At 33.9% G+C, this 22,357-nt stretch overlaps 2 protein-coding genes across 3 annotated transcripts; both read left to right on the top strand.

Moving 5' to 3' along the window:
- Positions 1-3,370: 3,370 nt before the first annotated feature.
- Positions 3,371-6,397, top strand: LOC132718433 (BTB and MATH domain-containing protein 38-like). Its single transcript, XM_060702136.1, has 2 exons — positions 3,371-3,778; positions 5,946-6,397. Exons 1-2 carry the CDS (start codon positions 3,505-3,507, stop codon positions 6,395-6,397), a joined length of 726 nt encoding a protein of 241 aa, XP_060558119.1. The 5' UTR covers positions 3,371-3,504.
- Positions 6,398-11,469: 5,072 nt separating this feature from the next.
- LOC132718167 (uncharacterized) lies at positions 11,470-19,062 on the top strand. Of its 2 annotated transcripts, none has more exons than XM_060701798.1 (2): positions 11,470-11,860; positions 16,695-19,062. In XM_060701798.1, exon 2 carries the CDS (start codon positions 16,702-16,704, stop codon positions 18,274-18,276), a length of 1,575 nt encoding a protein of 524 aa, XP_060557781.1. In that variant the 5' UTR covers positions 11,470-11,860; positions 16,695-16,701; the 3' UTR covers positions 18,277-19,062. The 2 variants fall into 2 exon arrangements, with proteins under 2 accessions (XP_060557781.1, XP_060557790.1); XM_060701807.1 differs by lacking the exon at positions 11,470-11,860 and adding an exon at positions 15,428-15,492.
- Positions 19,063-22,357: the final 3,295 nt, after the last annotated feature.

The raw sequence follows: 22,357 nt of genomic DNA on the forward strand, positions 1-22,357 counted from the left end.
TCCCCTTTTTTAAGGGGAAAAACCCTAGTTTATGAGGAAAAAAAAAAACCACCCCCTTGGGTTTTTTAGCAAATTGTCTGACACCAGAGTAGTTGTTACATATCCCCAAGAAAGCCTTGTGCGTATCTTTGAAATTAAATGTAAGGGTGCAGTATCAAGATTGTTTAGAATCGTTGGTAGGCCTTTAAGCTCATGCAGAAAATTTTCTACTATAGACGCTTGTTTCGGTGTCGTTGTCGCAGTTGGTAGAATATTTCTCGCTTGCGAAGATTGCATTAAGGTATACACAGTTAACGGTGATTGCGTCCAGACTCTGAAATCATCCAATCGTGTAGACCCTCTATTTGAGAGGGTTATCAGTCTTTCATATGATCGTCAAAAAGCCACTTTGTACGCCGCAGATGAAGTTAGTCATGCAGTCTATTCATTTCAATTAGCAGGCGGGCAGTTAAGTCACCACTGTGGCTTTATATACAAAAATCAAAGTTTGCATTGTCCTAGAGGGATTGCGGTTGGTAAACACGGCGAGATTTTTGTAACTGGTTTTGTATCCAAATCAGTTCATATTTTAAATGATAACGGAGAATGTATGAAAATTTTATCTACCGAGCAGAGCCCATGTGCCGTTTCTGTTGACCATAATCAGAGTTTACTTGTCATAAGTTTCTACCCTGATGCCGCTAGAAGAAATAGTGAAACTGCTAATGACGTCAGATTTTACAAGATCAAATCAAGATTCAACTCACATCGCGTGCATTGATAGTAATAAACATAATTAACAACTCTATTCTCCGTGTGAATAGTTCAGATGTTTCGAGATTCTCTAATATCTTTACAACATTTTTGCCGGTCATCTGTATTCATTTTTAAAAGTATTGTGCATGTCGTTTTTCGTACCGAGGAAATATATTGAACAGCTTTAACCTGAAATATATTGATGTACTGTTTCAAGAATGTTTTACCAATGAACTGTCCATTTTGACCCCGCTCTAAGGAATGTTGGTTGTGAAAAACTATTGGTATGTTAAACGTCTCTTAAATCCGAGAAATATTAAGTTATTTGTTATTTAATAAACATGTTTATTACATACTTCTTCACTGTAGTGTGATACATGGTCATATGAAGGTATGCAACTGCTGCCTTGAACAGTCATAGTGGTCCGTTGATTACGTCCCTTAACCGACATCATATCTATATATTAATTTAATGATGTCGATTTTAATGTAATTCATTACCGTTAATAATGGTCATCAAATGTTATTAAGGGATTAGTAAAAGTCGTTATATCGTTGGTTTAATATTGTGTTACTACTACTACTTAGTTATGTTACCTTCAACATCTACTGTATATTTCTGAATAGCGGTTTACTATTTCACGTTTCGAAAAACACTATAGCTACAATTTCACTATTATATAACTGAGTGAACAGTGTATCCAAACTTTGCAGCTCCTATAACTTCCGAATACTTCGGAAGATTGTTTGACCGGAGACTGACTAACAAAACTATTCTTCCTATTTATCAAACATTTTTTATTGAATTAAACAAATCTTCTACAGCTGCAATAGACCGCTAGCGTGCAAGCTTGTTTTCTCTGCCAGGTATCTCTCATTCATATAAGGGTGTACAATTGTTATTGGCTGTTGAAATATACTATATATAAAACAGTGCAATAGTAGACCTACATTCTGGTAATGCCTGGAGTGGTGTATCAAACTATGACGGTAATTAACGAATATCGATCATAATTATGTAAAAGAAAGCAGTATAAAAATATTCCTTACAAAATACTTACCTGCGTAAACATTATTCTAAAGTGTTATAAATGTTTCATATCAAATACATAACTGATTATAGATAATTAAGTATCATATAAGACCATTCTATCTGTTTGACACGTTTCTTTCAATAACTCTTTCATTATATCAATAAATTTTACTTCACGGCTAGAACTGAATTATAAATAAAATAAATAAATAAATTAATAAATCAAAATACGAATGAACCAACAAACACGACAATAGACCCCCAAAATTTTCTTTACAGCAGTATGTCAGTCACTTGTATGGACGCATATATTCTGAATAAAAAAAATACTGTCAACATATTCAAATACATGCATCGAAATTATTCTTCTATGCTGAAGATTTTTGCCAATTTTCAAAGCGCTTTGTTTGTAAACAAAGTCACAGGCAAGTTTTAAAAAACATGTTTAAACCGTGGTAATATTACGCCCTTGTGGTTATTACGCGGCACCGGATAGACGGGCCTTTATACCAACGTGACTGTAATAAATAGAAGCGTTACTACATTTACGTACACTATACACACTATAACAATTCATTGGTATGGAAAATTAGAGTGGTAAAGGAGGTATATTTTAAAGTTTAAAGTATAGGATCAATTTTAATGATTTTTTTTAAAATGGAAATAATTCATACGTTTTACAATTCAGGTTAAGTTTGCACCAAACTTCATTAAACTGTATTGCTTTATCTTTTTAACACGCATTAATGTTATATCTGAAAATCTAATAAAGTTTCCTTTTAAAAGGAAAGGCTTGCACAGTTGTGCCTTCATCCCAACATATTTAGTTGTTTTTATTTTTGTAAAAACGAATATTTTTGTCAAAACGATTTGAAATCTATTCTCTATTGTATAAAACTAATAAAGAAAATAATCAATCGTAAAAATACTAACGTGAAGACCTATCTATCATACTGAAAGGAAACAAGTTCCACTTCGTTACGTGGTACCAATTAATAAGCATCGCTATCTATAGATCATCACGTGGTAAGGTTAATGATATGCATGCATGAACTATTTTTAGATTACCTCACCAAGTTCAGTAGATCTAAATATAACTCGATCATGCGTGAATTGGACCACCCTTTGAAGACAGAATACTACTACAGTCAACATCTCTATTGTATAAAAACTAATACAGACAAAAAAACAATTATAAATAACCTAACTTTTGCGTCTTGAAAAAGAATTGAAACGGAACAATTTCGTTTATAAATATATTACGGTTTAAATCAATAAATCAATCCTATTTATATAAACAAACTGGGATTACCGAAGTAACTAAAATAGCTTAGATTTCCGTAATATTACTTCGTCTGATTCCGCAGCATTCGATTGATTCTGCAGTATGACGGAATCGCCCGAATTGTCACAATTGCAATCGGAACTACATCGGCTATTATCATTAATCCGAAGAGTGACGAAAAAGGCCGAAAAGTTGCGATTGGCACGATTTCAACTGGTTTCCTGTTTAATCATGCACTTACAAATGTAAGCAGAAAAACACCTAACCGGAATAAGTTTTCCGTATGAAATGGCTTGCAGCCGTGGCTGCAAGCCAAAAATAACAGTTAATATATGTCAACCCAATTTGAACATGTTTTCAGAAAATTGGGAGTGTATTTTATTGATTCGTCAAAACAAAACATTAACGTTCAAGTTTTATTTTATTTTCTTAAAACGTGTTACTAGATAAAATGGAGGAGAGTAAAACGCAAATCAAACGCGAAACAACGCCGTTTACGGAATCTGGAGAGTGCATAGATGAAATAGAGTTCGTATTTGATGACGAAAGAAGTTTATATGTTTCACAAAACTTTTTAAAGTATGTCTCCCCAGTGTTCAAAGCAATGTTCGAGCACGACTTTAAGGAAAAGGAAAATAAAAGCGTGACCATGACAGGGAAAAAGTACGAAGATGTTTTGGAATTCTTACTTTGTTTACATCCAAACATGCAAAAGTCTGTTACTAGTAAGTAACCTTTTATGTTATGTTAAAAGAAACTTGGAATTATAAATATAAATGAAAGTTTGATATGAGATTTTAAGTGACATTATGCTCATTTGTTTTCATTGTTTAGTTGAGTTAAATTATAATATATTTTAAACGATTGACTTTTTAACGGTCATTCATATACTTTCATTTAGAATTAGATATTAAAAGTGCATAAAAGGTAAAAGGACTGCCCAACCCTTTTAAATGAATTGAACGTTTGGGACAATTTCCGAAAGATATTTATAAATATTTATGTCAGTAATTTGGGTGACATATAGTAAAAAATTGAAAACAAATATGACAAAAAGTTCAATTAAATTTTATCCGAAGAGTCACATTCAACTCATTTATTGGCATAATTATCACTTAAATAAATTACGTAACTATGTAAAAATGTACGGTGGTACAAAGGTGAAATGTGTATGTTTTTATTTATCTCGTGCACGTGAGATACTTTGTTGTGTCCATGAGTTACTAAGTCGTGGCCACGAGTTACTAAGTCGTGGTCATGAGATAGTTAAGTCGTGGGAACGAGATAACTATGTCGTGCGCACGAGATAATAACCAATCAGATAGGTCAATTGACTATGATTTTTATAAACTTAGAACAAATTCTGTTTAAAGTTTTACATGCAACATAAATCTTTTTAAATACTGAAGAGTTCACTTTAAACTTGATACATGTATTAAGGAACATATTAGAAAGTCACCTTCTAAGGCCCATAAATCAGACATTAATTTTGACTAACTAATAGCCCTTTGTGGGGAAAATTCTATGATAGAATTTGTCAGTTTGTACGTACAGCGGCCTTTTAATCTTGTTTATACGATAACTTGAGAAGGACAGTAGATAGCCTATAAGGATGTTTGAGGTCAAGGGTCAGAGTAAACGTGAAACTTCATGTAAAACCTTGTCTGATGAATGATTTAGAAGGAATAAGCCATGGTTTATATAACCTAGAAAGATCATTGCACCCGATCAGTAGATAACACCTAATAATTCTGAGGCCATTGGGTCAAAAATCAGGGTCACAATGACGCTAAATATGAAATCATTGACCTATAAATATCTTGTATAAATAGCACTTTTACAGGCAGGTGAGGTAGGGGCATCCTTGTACGATAGCACACGTCTAAATAATTAGTTAAATTCATATAAATAGTGTAATCTGATTGGTTATTTATCTCGTGCCCACGACTTAACTATCTCGTGGCCACGACTTAGTAACTCGTGGCCACGACAAAGTATCTCGTGGCCACTACTTAATCATCTCGTAGCCACGACTTAGAAACTCGTGGTCACGACATAGTATCTCGTGGCCACGAAATAGTATCTCGTGGCCACGACTCAATTATCTCGTGGCCACGACTTAGAAACTCGTGGCGACGACATAGTTTCTCGTTCCCGCGACTTAACTATTTCGTGGCCACGACCTTGTAACTCGTGGCCGCGACTTAGGAACTCGTGGCCACGACATAGTATCTCGTGCGAACGAGATAAATAAAAACACACTCATGTCACCTTTGTGCCACCGTAAAGAAGAGTGCAATGCACTTTTTGTTTGTATTTTGATAAGAAAGCACTTAAGTAGAAACTTGAAGGATATAAATTCTTACTACCTTCTAAAATATAGATAATGTTGTAGATGGAAATTTTGAAAGGGGCTATTTTAACACGTTTTTTTGTCTTTCCGGATACTGTTGTTTCAGGGTATTGAGGACCTGTGTTCCGTGTTGTTTTTCTTCATTGTTATTGTTAGATTTATTATTTTAAATGGTTCGTGCCGCGCTTATGATTAAAATATTGTATAATCAACCCTTATCCCATAGAATCATTAAAATGGAACTTCCAGATGTTTAGTATCGTGAATATCGAACTAAAAACTTTTAGTTTATAAGTAAACTTCATAGCAAAGGCTGTAGAAATCTGCTAAATCATTCAATGTCAACATTACATTAAATATTAAACAGAATTCTAAATGTTAATACGTATTCTTTAGTTACAGAAAAGTATTGAGTACATACATTGTAAGAAAAGTGTTGACATTTTAAAGATATTATTATAATGTTGATGATTCCCATAATTATCATATCATATCAAATCATTTAGAAACATATATTAACTTTTTCGTTCTGTTTGCAGAAGACAATGTTCTTTCAGTTGTGCACATAGCAGAGGAATATCAAGCTGAATTAATGATAACACGGTGTCAGAGTGTCATGTCTGATTGGCTCAAGTCGGAATTAGCCTTGGCCCAAACACCAACATCGCTTGAGGATAGAAGTAGACGGGCAAGGACTTGTCTGAGAGTGATGTCTGAAGCAAACAGTCTACAATACGAGACTCTTGTTAAAGAAGCATGTACAGTTATTGCATACTTCGGACATGTTATATTTACTGGAACTGTACTGTTGCCGCCAAGTTACAGTAAATTTGCTATCAGACAACGTAAAATATTAACAAATGTTGACAATCCTGTTAGTGATTGTAAAAAGCTTTTTGACAACTTATCCATTGAGTTAAAGTACGAATTAATACAAAAAAGATTGAAATTGTGTGATACTTTAGAAATGTATGAAGCAAATGAGTATTAATTTACGGAGTGTTGATTGCATTTTCCTGTAGAATAGAATACGATTTCTTTATTCCATTTCACACTTTTATGTTGAATCATTCTATATTGAAACGAAGTGTCCTCTTCCTGCATAGAACAACAGACCTCGTTCGTACAGAGCAGATGAATAATCTATGTTCATTTTTATTAATACAGTCATTATTTCTAACATAGAAGTAAGAATATCTACATGTATATTGCAATCACTCTCTTTCTAGACCATTATCTTAAAAAAAAACGCTTTGTTGAAAAGTGCCGGCGTGCGTGTACGGTACCGCTTTCATTTAAATTCTCGTGGATTAAGATTATACAACAGTCACACAAACCTGAAAATTACCTCTAAAGTACGTATATGCAAAAACAAATATATATACATTACAGATCGACATAGATTGTTTAAAAGACTCTTTGTTTACAGTTTGAATGTTCCATGGTCATATTGTTAAAATTTACTACATTGTAATTGCTCTTTATCTGACAATTGTTTAGTTATTCACCATCTGCTTGCTTGTCTATAAAGTTATGCAAGAATTGTAACTAACAATGCTTACATAAACTTGCGAATAAATTTTTGTCATTATTTACCTTAAATGCCCATTATGCACTACAAATGCTTTTATTTTTTCAAAAAGTTTTTATTGTAATTTTTGATGTCCTGTTATAGTTCCAAAAGAAAAGAAAATACTCACTGGCCAATTACAATGTACCTGAACCATTTTTGCTCATGTGTTGCTTTTTGGCAATTAGAAGATTTACAATGATTAAGAATTTTATATGGAATCAACCAGAGATGTAGATAATATTATCTATGTCTCTGAATCAACATACTAAAATGTTTTCCTTTTGCGACATTCATAAGAAATTAGTTCACATGATGACAAGCATGTAGTATGCTCTTAAATTATTATTTAAACGTTTTAGAAGTCGTGTTTGTTCTTTTCATTTCTAAAGAAGGAAATATTCATTCGTTTCTGAGGCAAATTGTGTCTTTAAAATGAAATGAGACTTAACATGCTATAACTTTTATGCCCTTGTCTTCATACCGAAACATATTTACAATGCACTTAAACGTTTCTTTACATGATCGGTTACAATTTTATGGCTCTTTATTAACAGTTGTAGGTTGATGTTACACGATCCTTTACTTATATGCGTGAAAAAGGGTTGAAGCTGATTTAACCCAAACCACAGGTTATAGGGATCAATTAAACGGCTGTAGGTTGATTTTACCCGAGTCACAGTTTAGAAGCGACTGTAAATTGATTTGTTATATCATCATAAATGGTTGTAATCCATCATAAAACGTTGTAGGTCGATGTAATCCTAGCCACAGGTTATATGGATCATTAAACACGGTTGTAAGTTGACGTTACCAAAGCCACTAGGCTTTGTCTTTGTAACGAATTTATATTCTTCAATTTCAGAATTATTTAAGCGAAAATGACTGAAGAAGCGTATATACATAATATAACCATCACGGTTATCCAATAAAAAGCGCCGTTACAAACGTGCTGAATAATAAATTTATGTAGACTTAATATCTATGCTGATTTTTCTTCTGTGTTGACTTTATCATCTGTGCTGAGTGTCCCCTGTGATGAATGAAAGTAATGATAATTCACCAAGTGATATGGTAAGCTTTTGTGATCGCTTTTCGTCCGGTGTACGTCCGGTGTCCGTCCGTAAATTTTTACTTTAAACGACATCTCCTCATAAACCACTAAGCCAATTTCAACCAAACTTCAAATGAATGTTCCTTTGGTAGTCAACTTAAAAAAATGTTCAAAGAATTAAATTCCAAGCAGAACTCTGGATGCAATGGCAACCGAAAGAAAAAACTTAAAATATCTTCTTTTAGCCAACCAAAAGAGCTAGAGCTTAAATATTTGGCATGAAACACCATCTAGTCAGTGTCTACCAAGTTTGTTCAAATAAATGCCCTGGGGTCAAAATTAGCCGCGCCCCGAGGGTTTTTGATTTTCCTTATTTTCTTTTAAAAACCCCAAAGAGCTAGAGCTAAGATTTTTAGCATAAAACATCTTCTAATGGGTGTCTACCAAGTTTGTTCAAATAAGGACCCTTAGGTTAAAATTGGCCCTGCCCCAAGGGTCATTTATTTTCCTTATGTGTGTATACGTAAAATCTTCTTATTAAAAACCCAAAGAGCAAGAGTTTAGATACTAAGCATGAAATATCTTTTAGTGAGTGTCTACCAAGTCTGTTCAAATAAAAGCCCTGGGATGGAAATTGGCCCCTCCAAGGGGATTGGGGTCATTGTTTTCCCTATATGTATGTAGTTAAAACTTAATAAATCTTCTTATAAAAAACTCTAAAGAGCTAGAGCTTATATATTTATCATGAAACATCTTCTAATGGGAGTCTACCAAGTTTGTTCAAATAAAAGCCCCTGGTTTAAAATTGGCCTTGGCCAAGGGGCCTATATACAGGTGAGCGATTTCAGGGCCATCATGGCCCTCTTGTTTTAACTTGTAGATTTTTTTGTTTCCTCAATGTATTAAGCACGAATAATTACACTGAGAAAATAACATCGTAATGTTCTATTTGTGCAAATATATTATGGATGTAAAAACCAAATCATAATGGAATTTTCCAAATAAGGACAAAAAGTCTTCGAATTAATGATGTCGGACTCGTTTCCAACAGTACCAGTGGCTGAAGATTGATAACAAGGTTGTTCTTTCCTCCGAATAGTGTTCAACATAAATGATTTTATTGAAAGCATGCTTTACAAAGCGGTATAAGTTCAAAATAAAGAAAATAATGCATTATGTCGAAAGTTGAAATAAAACACAGCTTTCAGTCAGTTTCTTGTTCAGCCTAGTGATTTTGATTCACTTTTTGAATCATGTCTGTATCTCCTTCAGGTGTTTAAAAAAAGTGTTTTCAAAACTTAGCATGCCACTTCTCGGATGAATTAATAGGTACTGTAAAAAACAAGGATAAAGATCAGCAAGGCAGAGGCAACGTTCACAGGACGCATCCCCCGACATACCCAAGCAGGGCACCCAGAATCCACTAAACAAAAACCCGAAGGGTGGCGAAAGGAAAGAGTAAAGGTCACAGGGGCCTTGAATGTCAGAATGTGTTTTATGCCCCGCCATATAATGGCTGGGGTATATAGTGTTACCCTGTTCCGTCATTCTGTCATTCCGTCATCATCTGTTTCCGTTCATTATCTCCCGAACGGTATTAAACATTTAACTCAAATTTGACAGATGGATATGTCATCAAAAAACACAAGGCACGTTCGAATTTGATCATGGTTCGATGATTTTTGGCAGAGTTATGCCCCTTTTACTTTGAAAATAATATGAAATTTTCTGTTTCCGTGCATTATCTCCCCAACGGTATTAAACGTTCAACTCAAACTTGACATATGGATAAGTCATGAGAAAATACAGGTCAAGTCTGAATTTGTCATGGTTTGATGAATTTTGGCAGAGTTATACCCCTTAAACTTTTACAAATATGAAACAAGAGGGCCATGATGGCCCTGAAATAGCTCACCTGTATATAGGCTCCTGGGGCGGGGCCAATTTTAACCAGGGGGCTTTTATTTGACAAAACTTTGTAGACACCCATTTGAAGATGTTTCATAATAAATATCTAAGCTCTAGCTGTAAGAAGATTGTTTAAGTTTTTACCATACACATAAAGGCTTTTATTTGAATTGGTAGTCACTCAATAAAAGAAAGTTCATGCTTAATATCTAAACTCTAGCTCTTTTGCTTTTTTTTTCAAAGAAGATTATCTTAATAAGTTTTTATTATATACATATAAGGAAAATCAATGATCCCGGGGCGGGGCCAATTTTAACCCCAGGGCCCTTATTTGAACAAAAATGGTAGACACTCGTGCTAAATAAAATCTTAGCTCTAGCTCTTAGGGTTTTTTTAAAAGAAGAATTTTTAAAGTTTTTACTATATACAAATAAGGAAAATCAATGACCCCCCGGGGCGGGGCCAATTTTGACCCCAGGGCTTTTATTTGAACAAACTTGGAAGACCCTTACTAGATGATGTTTCATGCCAAATATTTAAGCTCTAGCTCTTTCAGTTTTCTAAGAGAAGATTTTTTAAGTTTTTTCTTTTAGTTGCCATGGCAACCAGAGTTCTGCTTAGAATTAAATTCTTTGAACAATTATTAATGTTGACTATTCAAAGGAACATTCCTGTGAAGTTTTGATGAAATTGGCTTAGCGGTTTTTGAGGAGATGTTGTTTAAATTAAAAGTTTACGGACGGACGGAAAAGCGATCACAAAAGCCCACCATGTCACTTTGTGACAGGTGAGCTAAAAAAAAACATCATATTAAAGTGACATTTTGCTCATGTTTTCAACTCAAGTTAAGCTGAATTGACTTTTTATTTCAAAAGATTGACTATTAAAATGGCGTTTGACCAACAGTTTATTTTGGAAAATGTTTAGGCTAAATTCAAATTCTGCCTAAAATATAAAAAGACTGCCCCACTCTTTTTATAAACTAAACGTTTCAGGTAAGTTCTAATTGATATTTACAGAAATTCCGTTTCGGTCTGGGGATTATTTATTGTATATATGAAGAAAATTACTGGATTTAAAGGAATCATGGCTATATAAAAACTTATTCTGACTTTCACCTGTTCACTCACGGTTTACCCACAAATGAGCATAATGTCACTTTAATATAAAATATGTTTTATTCTGGCTATGTGTCACACACCTGTGAAAGAAATAATAAAAAAAATATTTGATTCCCCTTCATCATCGAAGATAATATATTTATCTCTTGTACTAAATGATAGAAACATCTTCTTAAATACATTTTTGAATCATTCATTATCATTTTCACCATGCTTGAAAATAAAACAACGAAACAAACACACAAAAACTTGATCTTTCTGAATGGTTATTATTATAACTATTTTATTTTTTTTTTGTTTGGTTTTGTTGCACCAACACTGTATAGGTCATATTGGGACTTTCCAGCTTTACTGGTGGTGGAAGACCTGAGGTGCCATTAAGTGAATTATTTCAGGCACAAACAGGCTCCTGAGTAGAACAACCAACATTCCGTAAGCTAGCTGGATAACTTTCTCACAGGTAGAATCCGACCATGCTTGTGTGGCTCGAACCTAAAGAGGTGAGAGGCAAGTGGTTTGAAGTCACAACCTTTACCACTCAGCCACGGATGTCCCTCTGTTTTAAACTCAAGACTAAAATTTAATAAATTCAAAATTTCTGTATGCATAACTAGTACTACCTGAATAAATTACATGTACTAGTATTACCTTTCAGATTTTAAATGTAGGATGATAAAAATTAAGGAAGTAAATATCAAATTTCACAGATCTAACAGAGCGCAAAATATTTACATTATGTAGTTAGAGTGAATCATTGTGCATGATTTTACACCTGTTTAACAATTTCTAGGATTAAACCAGGTAAATATCTTTTATGTCTTTCTAAATATTAAATAATTAGTATTAATACTCTTAAAATACTTTGGTTATAAAAATACCAGAAAGTCAACTTGAAGGCCATATATTGTTCACAAATTCATAGGAAGAATTGCAAAGTTTTTATTTATAAATATCTAGGGAAACACAATCCATTTAAATATCTCCATAGTCGATCACCTATAAAGCATAAATATTTAATTTTATCAAAATTTGACTAACACTAAACAGATTTTTACTAATTCCTATATACCAAAGATAATGATCCCAGCCCCTTTAGCCGCCATGTCATTCTTTAAAATTATATTTTTTTTAAATAAAGAGCATGCTCCCAGTAATCATGTTTTTAAATTCACAAATATTGGGCGACCATTTCTAAAAATAAATAATAACAAAATTTAACCTACAGTTTATGAAAAGAATAGTTCTAAAGTTTCTTCTTGTTGGTTGTCATGGCAAATACTTATTTCTTATATATTTATTTTTTTTAATTTAAAAGAAACAAGAGCTGTCACCCAAGTGACAAATGGCCCCGAAAAGGTTTCTTAAGCATGGAAAAAGAAAAGAAAAGAGAATAAAAGTAACTAATTGCTGAATAGTATTCTTTGTATTATTGTACCTGTAATCTCCAATTGTGATAACATGAACCTTCAAAAAATAAGTGTGACCTTGACTTTTGAAGAAGGGACGTGGTTCCTGGACGCAACAAAATGTTGTTATGAGATAGACATTTGTGCCAAATTATTTCAAAATCCCTCAATGCATGACAAAGTTAAAGTCTGGACATGATTGTTGTGTAAGTGGAGACACATGGACAGACGGACATGAGCCTTAGCCGCAACACATTGTCTTGATGTGGTAGACATTTGTGCAATGTTATTTTAAAATCATTCCATGCATGACAAAGTTACAGTCCGGACATGAATGTGTGTGTATCTTCAAACTCTTCTCGAGAGAATGTTTACCATCAAACTTTAAGTGTGACCTTGAAGGTAGGGACATATGTCTTTGTCGCGGCATGTCGTCTTGATGTGGTAGACATTTATTCTTAGTTATTTTAAAATCCTTCGATGCATGACAAAGTTACAGTCCAGACATGAATGTGTGTACCTATTTACTCTAATTGCGATAATATTAAACTTCAAATTAATAGTGTGACCTTGACTTTTGAGGTAGGGACGTAGTTTTTTGGATGCGACACATCGTTTTGATGTGGTAGACATTTGTGCCCAGTTATTTCAAAATCCCTCAATGTATTACAAAGTTACAGTCCGGACACAAATGAAGTGGCACAGACGGACGGACAGACGGTGCGATTATATTATGCCTCCCTTCGGGAGCATAAAAATCCACATATACTTTTTACTTAACTAACAATATGTACATACGACACTGACAGCCATGCAATAATACATTTTTACATCTAAGTATAGACTTGACCAACGACTTGCACATAACACACTGTCTGACTGAGATGAAGATATATCACAAATAATTTTACAATCTCTCAAGTAATTACAAGTTCAAAAACAAACAGCACTTGACATTTAAACTCCAAAAAATGAGTGGGATGGTACGAAAAACTTAAATAAAAGCAGACACCCATGTTAGTAGAATAGCTCTCAGTATTACAAACAAGTGAATGGAACAAGAAAGGGTCGTGGGACAAGTAATAGAAAGAGCACCGAAACACGAGGCTATCTGATTTGTACGAGGGGGCGTAGCCCCCGAGTATAAATCAGATTGCCGAGTGTTTTGGTGTTCTTTCTCTTTTGTATCATAGTCAAACATAAAAACACGTTCCCTGTTGTCACAATTTTAAACCCCGAGGAAAAAGTAACCAATGATCGAGCATCTGAATATGATATTTCTGCCGCTTTCCCTTTCTCTGCCGTCACAATATGTAAACCCCAGCAAAAATGAGCCAATCAAACGGGTATGATCTGGAGTGGGCGGGTAACTGATACCTGCACTCCAGTTACCGCACTGTGCATGTATATGTATACGATTTAACTCTGACACTTTTTCAACAGAAAGGTCCCCAAACTATGATACAAAAGGACATATACATGTAGAAGGAAGGACAAATGAAGGAATGATATTTTCATATTGACAGTAGAGGATATTTACTACAGAATTTCACAAACGTATTGAAATTTGTGTCAATCAAACCAATTTCTTTCAACAATCTTGAAATATTCTAAAAAAATAATTAAAAAATCATTATTAAATGAAAATATAAAAGAAACATAGCAATGCCACAAACCAGGTTTTCAATTATCACCATTGTAGAATGTTTCCTTGTTACGTAATAAGTTGAATTACAAATACAAGCAACGAACAATGTCAATAAATAATAAATAAATGTCAATATCATAAATAATGAAGAAACAAAAGAAATAAGTAAATATTTTGTAGTAGTTACAGCAGATGGAACAAGAACCGGTTGAACCGGGTGCATCATGCTCCCCAAATAGGTTTTGGACACAGAAAAGTATACCTCTTGTAGTTTCAGAGTTATGGCCCGGACAAAATTCAAAGTGCAATAATTCCAAACTTAGGCAAGATAAAGTGACTGTTCTGTGCACTGCTCATATACTCAATGATATATATCTACATACAAAGTGTCTTGTTCATATCTATTATACTGTCAGAACTATGTCCAGGACAACGTTCAAAGTGTAAAAAATGAACAAAGGGCAACAACTCCAAAACTAGGCAAGGCAGAATTATGGTTATTGTGCACTGCACGTCTACCCAATGAGATCTATCTACCTACAAAGTTTCATGTTGATACCTCTGATAATTTCAGAATTATGTCCTGGACAACGTTCAGAGTGTAAAAATGAACAACAGGCAACGACTCCAAAATTAGGCAAGGCAGAGTTGTGGTGGTTTTGCACTGCACTTTTACTCAATGACATCTATCTACCTACAAAGTTGCATGTTGATATCTCTTATAGATTTAAAGTTATGTCCCAGACAAAGTTCATAGTATAAAAATGAACAAAGGGCAACAACTCCAAATCAAGGCAGGGCAGAGTTACAATTATTGTGCATTGCACATCTGCCCAATGAGAACTTCTACCTACAAAGTTTCATGTTGATATCTCTTATAGTTTCAGAGTTATGTTCCAGACAAAGTTCAAAGTGTAAAAATGGACAAAGGGCCATAACTCCAAAATTAGGCAGGGCAGTTTTATGGTTCTTTTGCACTGCACCTCTACCAAATGAGATCTATCTACCTACAAAGTTTCACGTTGATACCTCTTGTTGTTACAAAGTTATGTCCCGGACAAGAAAAGAGGACACATGGACTGACAACTGGACGGATGGACAAAGCGGGAACTATATACTCACCCTTCAGGAGCATAAATATCAGGACTTTTTTTATATTCTTAACAAGTTAAAATACTGATTAAAAAACACAATGCTAAAATTAAATAGTTTCTCGCACACTACACTCTTTATTTACGAAATAAATGACTGGTTTAAACTTGTAACTTTACAATGTTATCAGTGTTTTAAAACAAGGAAGTAAAAACAGAGCAAAATCCACGTACCAAATATTTACATTTGGAAAATGTGAGACAATCTCTGAGGATTACAATTTCAAGGTTCAATAATTTTTTTAAATATCTTAATGTCTACAAAAAATTACTCTCTCACAACTAGTGAGCATTATTATTTTATAAAGGATTTTTTTAAAAGGAAGTTCAATTAAATATACATATATTTTGAAACACAAAGTCATGGTATTGAAAAACTTCTGGACTGGGTTACCGGTATTTTTGCATGCCTTTTAATTATATTTATATTTGTAATCAAACCAGTCAGTAGACAGAGCGCTCCATTTTTTCAATTGCTTTATAATATAATTCAATCATATCAATAAAGAAAGGGGAAAATTATGTAAATGTGATAAGCAGACTAACAAGAATTTCAAGTTTGAAGTGAACTTTCATTTTTTGTTAAAATATAATTTTAGAACCTTGAACTTGGAGGTAGGGATGCAGGTGTTGCGCATGACACATCGTCTTATTATAGTGACTATTTGTGGCAAGTATTTACAAAATCCTTTGATCTATGAAAAAGTTATGGACCGGACACAAAATATACCCTGTTTATCTTTGACCTCCTAGTGTGACCTTGACCTTGGAGGGAGGTGACTGGTTATTGCGCATGATACATCGTCTCATTATCATTGTGAAAAATTTTATTTACAAAATCCCATCAAAGAAAAGAAAGCTTTGGACCGGACACGACATATACCCTCAAATAGACAATGTTGACCTTGAATGAGCAAGTGCGACCTTGACCATGGAGGTAGGGGTCTGGGTGTTGTGCATGACACATCGTTCTATTATAACAAAGATGTGTGCCAAGTTATTTCAGATTCCTTTGGTAAATGAAAAAGTTATGGACCGGGCACGAAAGTGGGACGGACGGACGGAAGGACGGACAACGCCAAAACAATTTCCCCCTCCCGATTCCATCGGCGGGGAATAACTAGACTTTATCTTTGTGTCAAATCATCGATGAATCTCGTGTTTTATGTTTTTGAAAACATACAATACATCGTAATCTATAGATATTATCTATAACTCGGCAAATGCGGGGTTTTCAAAGCTAATCCGTTGGTACAAACAAACTTTTACCGTTATAGTTTCATGGTACATTACCCAACAAACTAGATTAGTCAACCTGTCAGGATCATTTTCAAAGCTGTAACAGCAAAAGTTTGTTTGTACCTACGGAATAGCTTGGGAAAAGTCACATATTCTTAATTCAGGAGTTAGTCTATTATAATACATTTTAGGTAAAACATGGCAGTCTCAGGAAAGAAAGCATCAAAACAATTTTCATCATCAACAACATCCATGGCATCAGATGAAGATCTTAAAATTTACTGCCAGCCTTGTGGCGAGGAAGGGCCTAGACTACCTGCCCATGGTTACTGTACTGACTGCAAGGAACACCTCTGCAATAATTGTTTTACAGCACACAAAGTCAGTAGGTTTTCAAAACATCACACACTTCAGGACGCTACTAATATGCCTAAAGTATTGCAGCAACCCTCAACATCTATTCACAACGGCCAGCCTGATGTCCTGACCACACCCTGTCTCAAACATCCACAAGAAATGATCAAGTTCTACTGTCACGATCATGTAGAATTTCTCTGCAGTGTTTGTGTTACCCTTGAACATCAAGCTACTTCATGTAATGTCAATTATATACCAGACATTTCTGGTGATTTAATAGACAGCAAAGAATATCAAGTTACCCTGAATGCAGTAAATACCACTTGTGACCATTTTCAACAGATATTAAAAGATGTCAAGAACATGACATACAAATCAAACAGCTCTCTCAAAGAAACATTGGCAGAAATCAAAATATTTAGGCAAGAAATCAACCAAAGACTAGATGAACTTGAGAGACAGGCTGAAGATGCAGCTAATGTCATAGAACAAGAAAACAACAAACATCTGAAAGCAGCAGAAAAAACATGTGAAGAAGTTACCAAATCTCTGAAGGCATCCACAGATAAAATCAAACAACTCAACATATCTAAACAATTTGACAAACTCTGCATGGAACTCAAACTTGCTGAGAAAACATTGACAGATATGGAGGAAAAGGAACTAAAATTTTCTTTATATGATATCAAAGAGCACAACTTTAAAGAAAATGTGGCAATATTAACCAACCTTAAAGCAGAGAAGTCTTTTGGTACACTGACAAAGAGAACTTTAAATAAAGAAGCTCTACCCATACAAATACAGTCCAGACAATCATCACATGAGGGAGACATACATGTGAAGACATCAAAAGATAAAGACAAATGCTGGATATCAGGAATGACTCTGCTGACTCGTGATCTTCTTATCATCGCTGACTATAATAACAAAGCTGTAAAGATGGTGGATACCAGCAGTCAATCTGTGTCTTATCAACTACAACTAGATGATCAACCATGGGATATCACTCCAGTAACCAGTACTGAACTAGCTGTCACACTTCCTTACAAACAAACAATACAATTTATATCAATCTCATTAAACAAACTCATAAAGAAGCACACTGTGAAGGTTGATGGAAAGTGTTATGGTATAAGCTGTTACCAAGGTAAATTTGTTGTGTCATTCCTTAATCCTGCAAAACTTCAGATCCTTGACCTGAATGCCGCAATACAAACAACAATTGATGGAAATAATGTTTTCAAATATCCATGGTTTATCACAAGTAACAAAAGTTCTATCTATGTATCTGACTGTAACATGACGACAGTTACAAGATTAAACTGGCAGGGTGATTCGATAAGTAGTTACAGTGGTATGAGTTTCCCAAGTGGGATATCACTGTCAGATGATGGTACTGTCTTTGTGTGTGACTAGCGGAGACATGTTATAAAAGAGATATCAGGAGACTGTTCCTCAAGAAAGGTGGTGTTGAAGAATTTGCAAAGTCCATATGCTGTTTGCTGGTGTGAGGAAACAAAGAAGCTGTATTTCAGTGGCCGACGAAAAGATGAGATAAATGACAACTTTCTTCACATCTATAAACTATCATAAACATGGGCAAAATGTTAAGATATTTTGACTATATCTACACACATACTATATATGCTTAAATGGGCACTTAAATCCAATTAAGCAATACTTTTCTATGAAGTGTTTTTTTTTAAAAAAAAATAAGAATAAATGTATGTAATCAGATTTAAGGTTATTAACTAAGGCAATGTTTAATTACTGTGTACCCCAAAGTCCCCATATTAAGTGCTTTTCACAACTAGAAATGTGTCGTCACGCCAAAATTTCAGATGTTACAATATTTAGTTCCAAATTTGTTTGCACCAACTACTTTTTTCATTTTAAGTTCAAAGCCCTTAAAAGTATTCAATGTAAACACAAACCATTTTTAAACAAAAGTGTAAGGCACAGAAACTATTCAGTGTTAACGTTATATAAATTGCATATTGCATATCTGTAGCCAAATTAATGGCTACATACTTACCCACAAAAGTATGAGCGCTGAAACTGAAAATTCAAGATTTTTCCAACCTTCAAGAGAGATAACTTTGTCCAAAATCATTGAACCACGACCAAATTCAAACTTGAACTGCTTATTCCAAAGATGTACCTTTATGTCAAATTGGAGTTGAATGTGTACACCATTGGGGATATAATGAAAGAAACTAAATATTTTTGATTTGTTTCAATGTTCAAGATGGATAACTCTGTCAGCTACTCTGTCAGCTATCATCATTAAATGTTCAACTATTGGGGAGATAATGAATGGAAACTGAAAATTTCATTTTATTTTCAAAGTCAAAGGGGCATAACTGTGCCAAAAATCATCGAACCATGACCAAATTCGAACTTGACCTGTGCATCCTTTGACATATCCATATGTCAAATTTGAGTTGAATGTATTATCCGTTGGGGAGATAATGAGCCGTAAATGGAAATATAATATTATTTTCAAAGTGAAAGGGGCATAACTCTGCCAAAAATCAAATAACCATGACCATATTTAATATTGACCTGCCTATTTTCACGTATCCAAATGTCAAATTGGAGTTGAATGTGTAATACAGTTTGGAAGATAATGAACGGAAACTGAAAATTTCATATTATTTTCAAAGTGAAAGTGGCATAACTCTGCCAAAAATCATCGAACCGTGACCAAATTCGAACTTGAACAGAACGTTCCTTTGACGTAGCCAAATATATAATAATTTGAGTTGAATGTATAATACCATTGGAAAGATAATGAACAGAAACTGCAAATTTCATATTATTTTCAAAGTGGCATTACTCTGCCAAAAATCATCGAACCATGACCTAAAATAAACTTGACCTGCACATTCCTTTGACAAATCCATATATTAAATTTGAGTTGAATATGTGCAATAATGGGGTAGATAATGAACGGAAAATGAAAATTTTATATTATTTTCATTATTTTCAAAGTGAAAGGGGCAAAAATCATTGACCATGACCAAAATTCGAACTTGACCTGTATTTTCTCATGATTTATCCATTTAAATGTGTGCATCCATTACTAAGATAATGAACTGAAACTGAATGATGGCGGAATGACAGAATGACGGAAGGACGGAATGACGGAAGGAGAGGTCGGAATGACGGAACAGGATAACACTTTATGTCCTAGCCATTTTATGGCGGGTGCATAAAAAGTTTTTTTTTTTTATTGCCAATTCTAATAAATCAAAATCAAAAGGCTCAGGTACCATCCACAAATAACCAAAAAAAGACAACGTGTTTGTTTAGGAGTACTTGTACCACTGAAGATCAACTTAATAGTGGAGCCAGTTAACCAGCTTTTCTGGATAATTAACAAGTTATAACCAATTTCTATGCAAGTGATTAACTACTTATACTACATGATTTCTGAATCAGTGGAAGAAATATGACCATTAGACTCAATTTGAGTGATCAATTCTGATGGAGAAATTGCAACTCCCCTCGGGATGGAACCAGGGACCATTAATTACTAATCTGTAATCCTTTAACCAGTATTAGGCAATAAATAAGAAGTTTCTTGCACAAAGAAACAATGGCTTGCCCCTGACAGGGTTTGAACCCACGCGGTCAGCAATCCATAGATGATTAGTCTGACGCATTACCCTTTGGCCACCCTACCACTTTAATGATTTGTTGGACAAAGAGAATGGTAATGTAAAGAAAAATGAAAATGTATAACAGAATACAACTGCTGTTAATTTTTGGGAAAAGTTGAGGCTTAATTTTTTTATGTAAATAAAATATGTAAGTTGACTGTACTTGATCAATCCACTGTCTTGTAACAACTCCCTGCTTAAATTGAGTGGAATGTCTTCACTATCAACAAGTTTTCTTTAAAGCATAAAGAATTATTTAAATATTAACATTTTAAAATATCTTTTTTTTTTTACATATTTGATGTCAATAAATTGGATATGTTTTTCATTTATTTTATTTATTCATTTTTTTTTGTTTGTTGTGTTTTACATTGCATCAAAATGTATAGGTCATATAGCATCTTTCCAGCTTTACTGGTAGAGGAAGACCTCAGGTGTCCTTCCATGCATTATTTCAGGCACCTGAGTAAAACCATAGATTTTTCATAAGCTAGCTCTCAGCTTCCTCGCATGAAAGAATCCAAAGTAACTGTTCGGATTCAAACCCAGAGCAGTGTTCTGCAAGTGGTTTTAAGTCAACCGCCTTAACCACTCAGTCATGAAGGCCTTACATCTTTTTTTTTCCAATTACCAGATCATACTAGCAATCATGTCCTCTGTTACCTTTCTGCTACATTTATATAATTATGAACATACACTACTACGTCAATGTATATATTACATAAAAATCAGGTTATAGAGAACAATTGTTCTTTTCATAACTGGTGTGATAATTCTGTTCTGTTCCTATGTAATAAATTTATTAAATTCATTTAGTAATACAGCAATCACATTTTGTTTTTATATCAATTCAACATTATCTATGACATCATATTCCATACATCTGAACTCTACCTATTTTAGTGGGAGACTTCCTCTTTCTCCTTTCAAATTTCAAAATATTTTTCTTAGAATAAGAGGCATTTAAAAAAAAGAAATATCCCTCATTTCCATCTATGTCTATTGTCAGTTACAAAATCCCCCTCTTTTTTAAAGTAAATTCTCCCTCTTGAACATTGAAAAAAGTTCGCATATACTGGTGCAAGTTCTAAAGTGTACATATGAAAAATATGAAAAAGATATTCCTTTCATAAATCTGAGCCATTTTGGAAGTATTGTGTTGGACTTGGACATGATCATAACTTTCCTACTGTACAGCTGTAGACTAACTTCGATCTCATGACTCATGTCACACAATGCTGAAATTATACATCTTACACTCATGACTCATGTCAAACAATTTTGAAATTATACATCTTACACTCATGATTCATGTCAAACAATTTTGAAATTATATATCTTACACTCATGACTCATGTCAAACAATGTTGAAATTATACATCTTACACTCATGACTCATGTCAAACAATGTTGAAATTATACATCTTACACTCACGACTCATGTCAAACAATGTTGAAATTATACATCTTACACTCATGACTCATGTCAAACAATGTTGAAATTATACATCTTACACTCACGACTCATGTCAAACAATTTTGAAATTATATATCTTACACTCACGACTCATGTCAAACAATGTTGAAATTCTATATCTTACACTCACGACTCATGTCAAACAATGTTGAAATTCTATATCTTACACTCACGACTCATGTCAAACAATGTTGAAATTCTATATCTTACACTCACGACTCATGTCAAACAATTTTGAAATTCTATATCTTACACTCACGACTCATGTCAAACAATTTTGAAATTCTATATCTTACACTCACGACTCATGTCAAACAATGTTGAAATTATACATCATACACTCACGACTCATGTC

This window comes from Ruditapes philippinarum, unplaced genomic scaffold (genome assembly GCF_026571515.1).
Source record: "Ruditapes philippinarum isolate M1 unplaced genomic scaffold, ASM2657151v2 ctg3062_1_1_1_1, whole genome shotgun sequence".
Taxonomy (NCBI): Eukaryota; Metazoa; Mollusca; class Bivalvia; order Venerida; family Veneridae; genus Ruditapes; species Ruditapes philippinarum.

Excerpts from the sequence above, each read along its gene's own strand:
- LOC132718433 (XM_060702136.1), top strand. The coding sequence starts at position 3,505 with ATGGAGGAGAGTAAAACGCAAATCAAACGCGAAACAACGCCGTTTACG. Across the intron at positions 3,779-5,945 it reads CATGCAAAAGTCTGTTACTA|AAGACAATGTTCTTTCAGTT; the intron begins GTAAGTAACCTT and ends TTCTGTTTGCAG.
- LOC132718167 (XM_060701798.1), top strand. The coding sequence starts at position 16,702 with ATGGCAGTCTCAGGAAAGAAAGCATCAAAACAATTTTCATCATCAACA.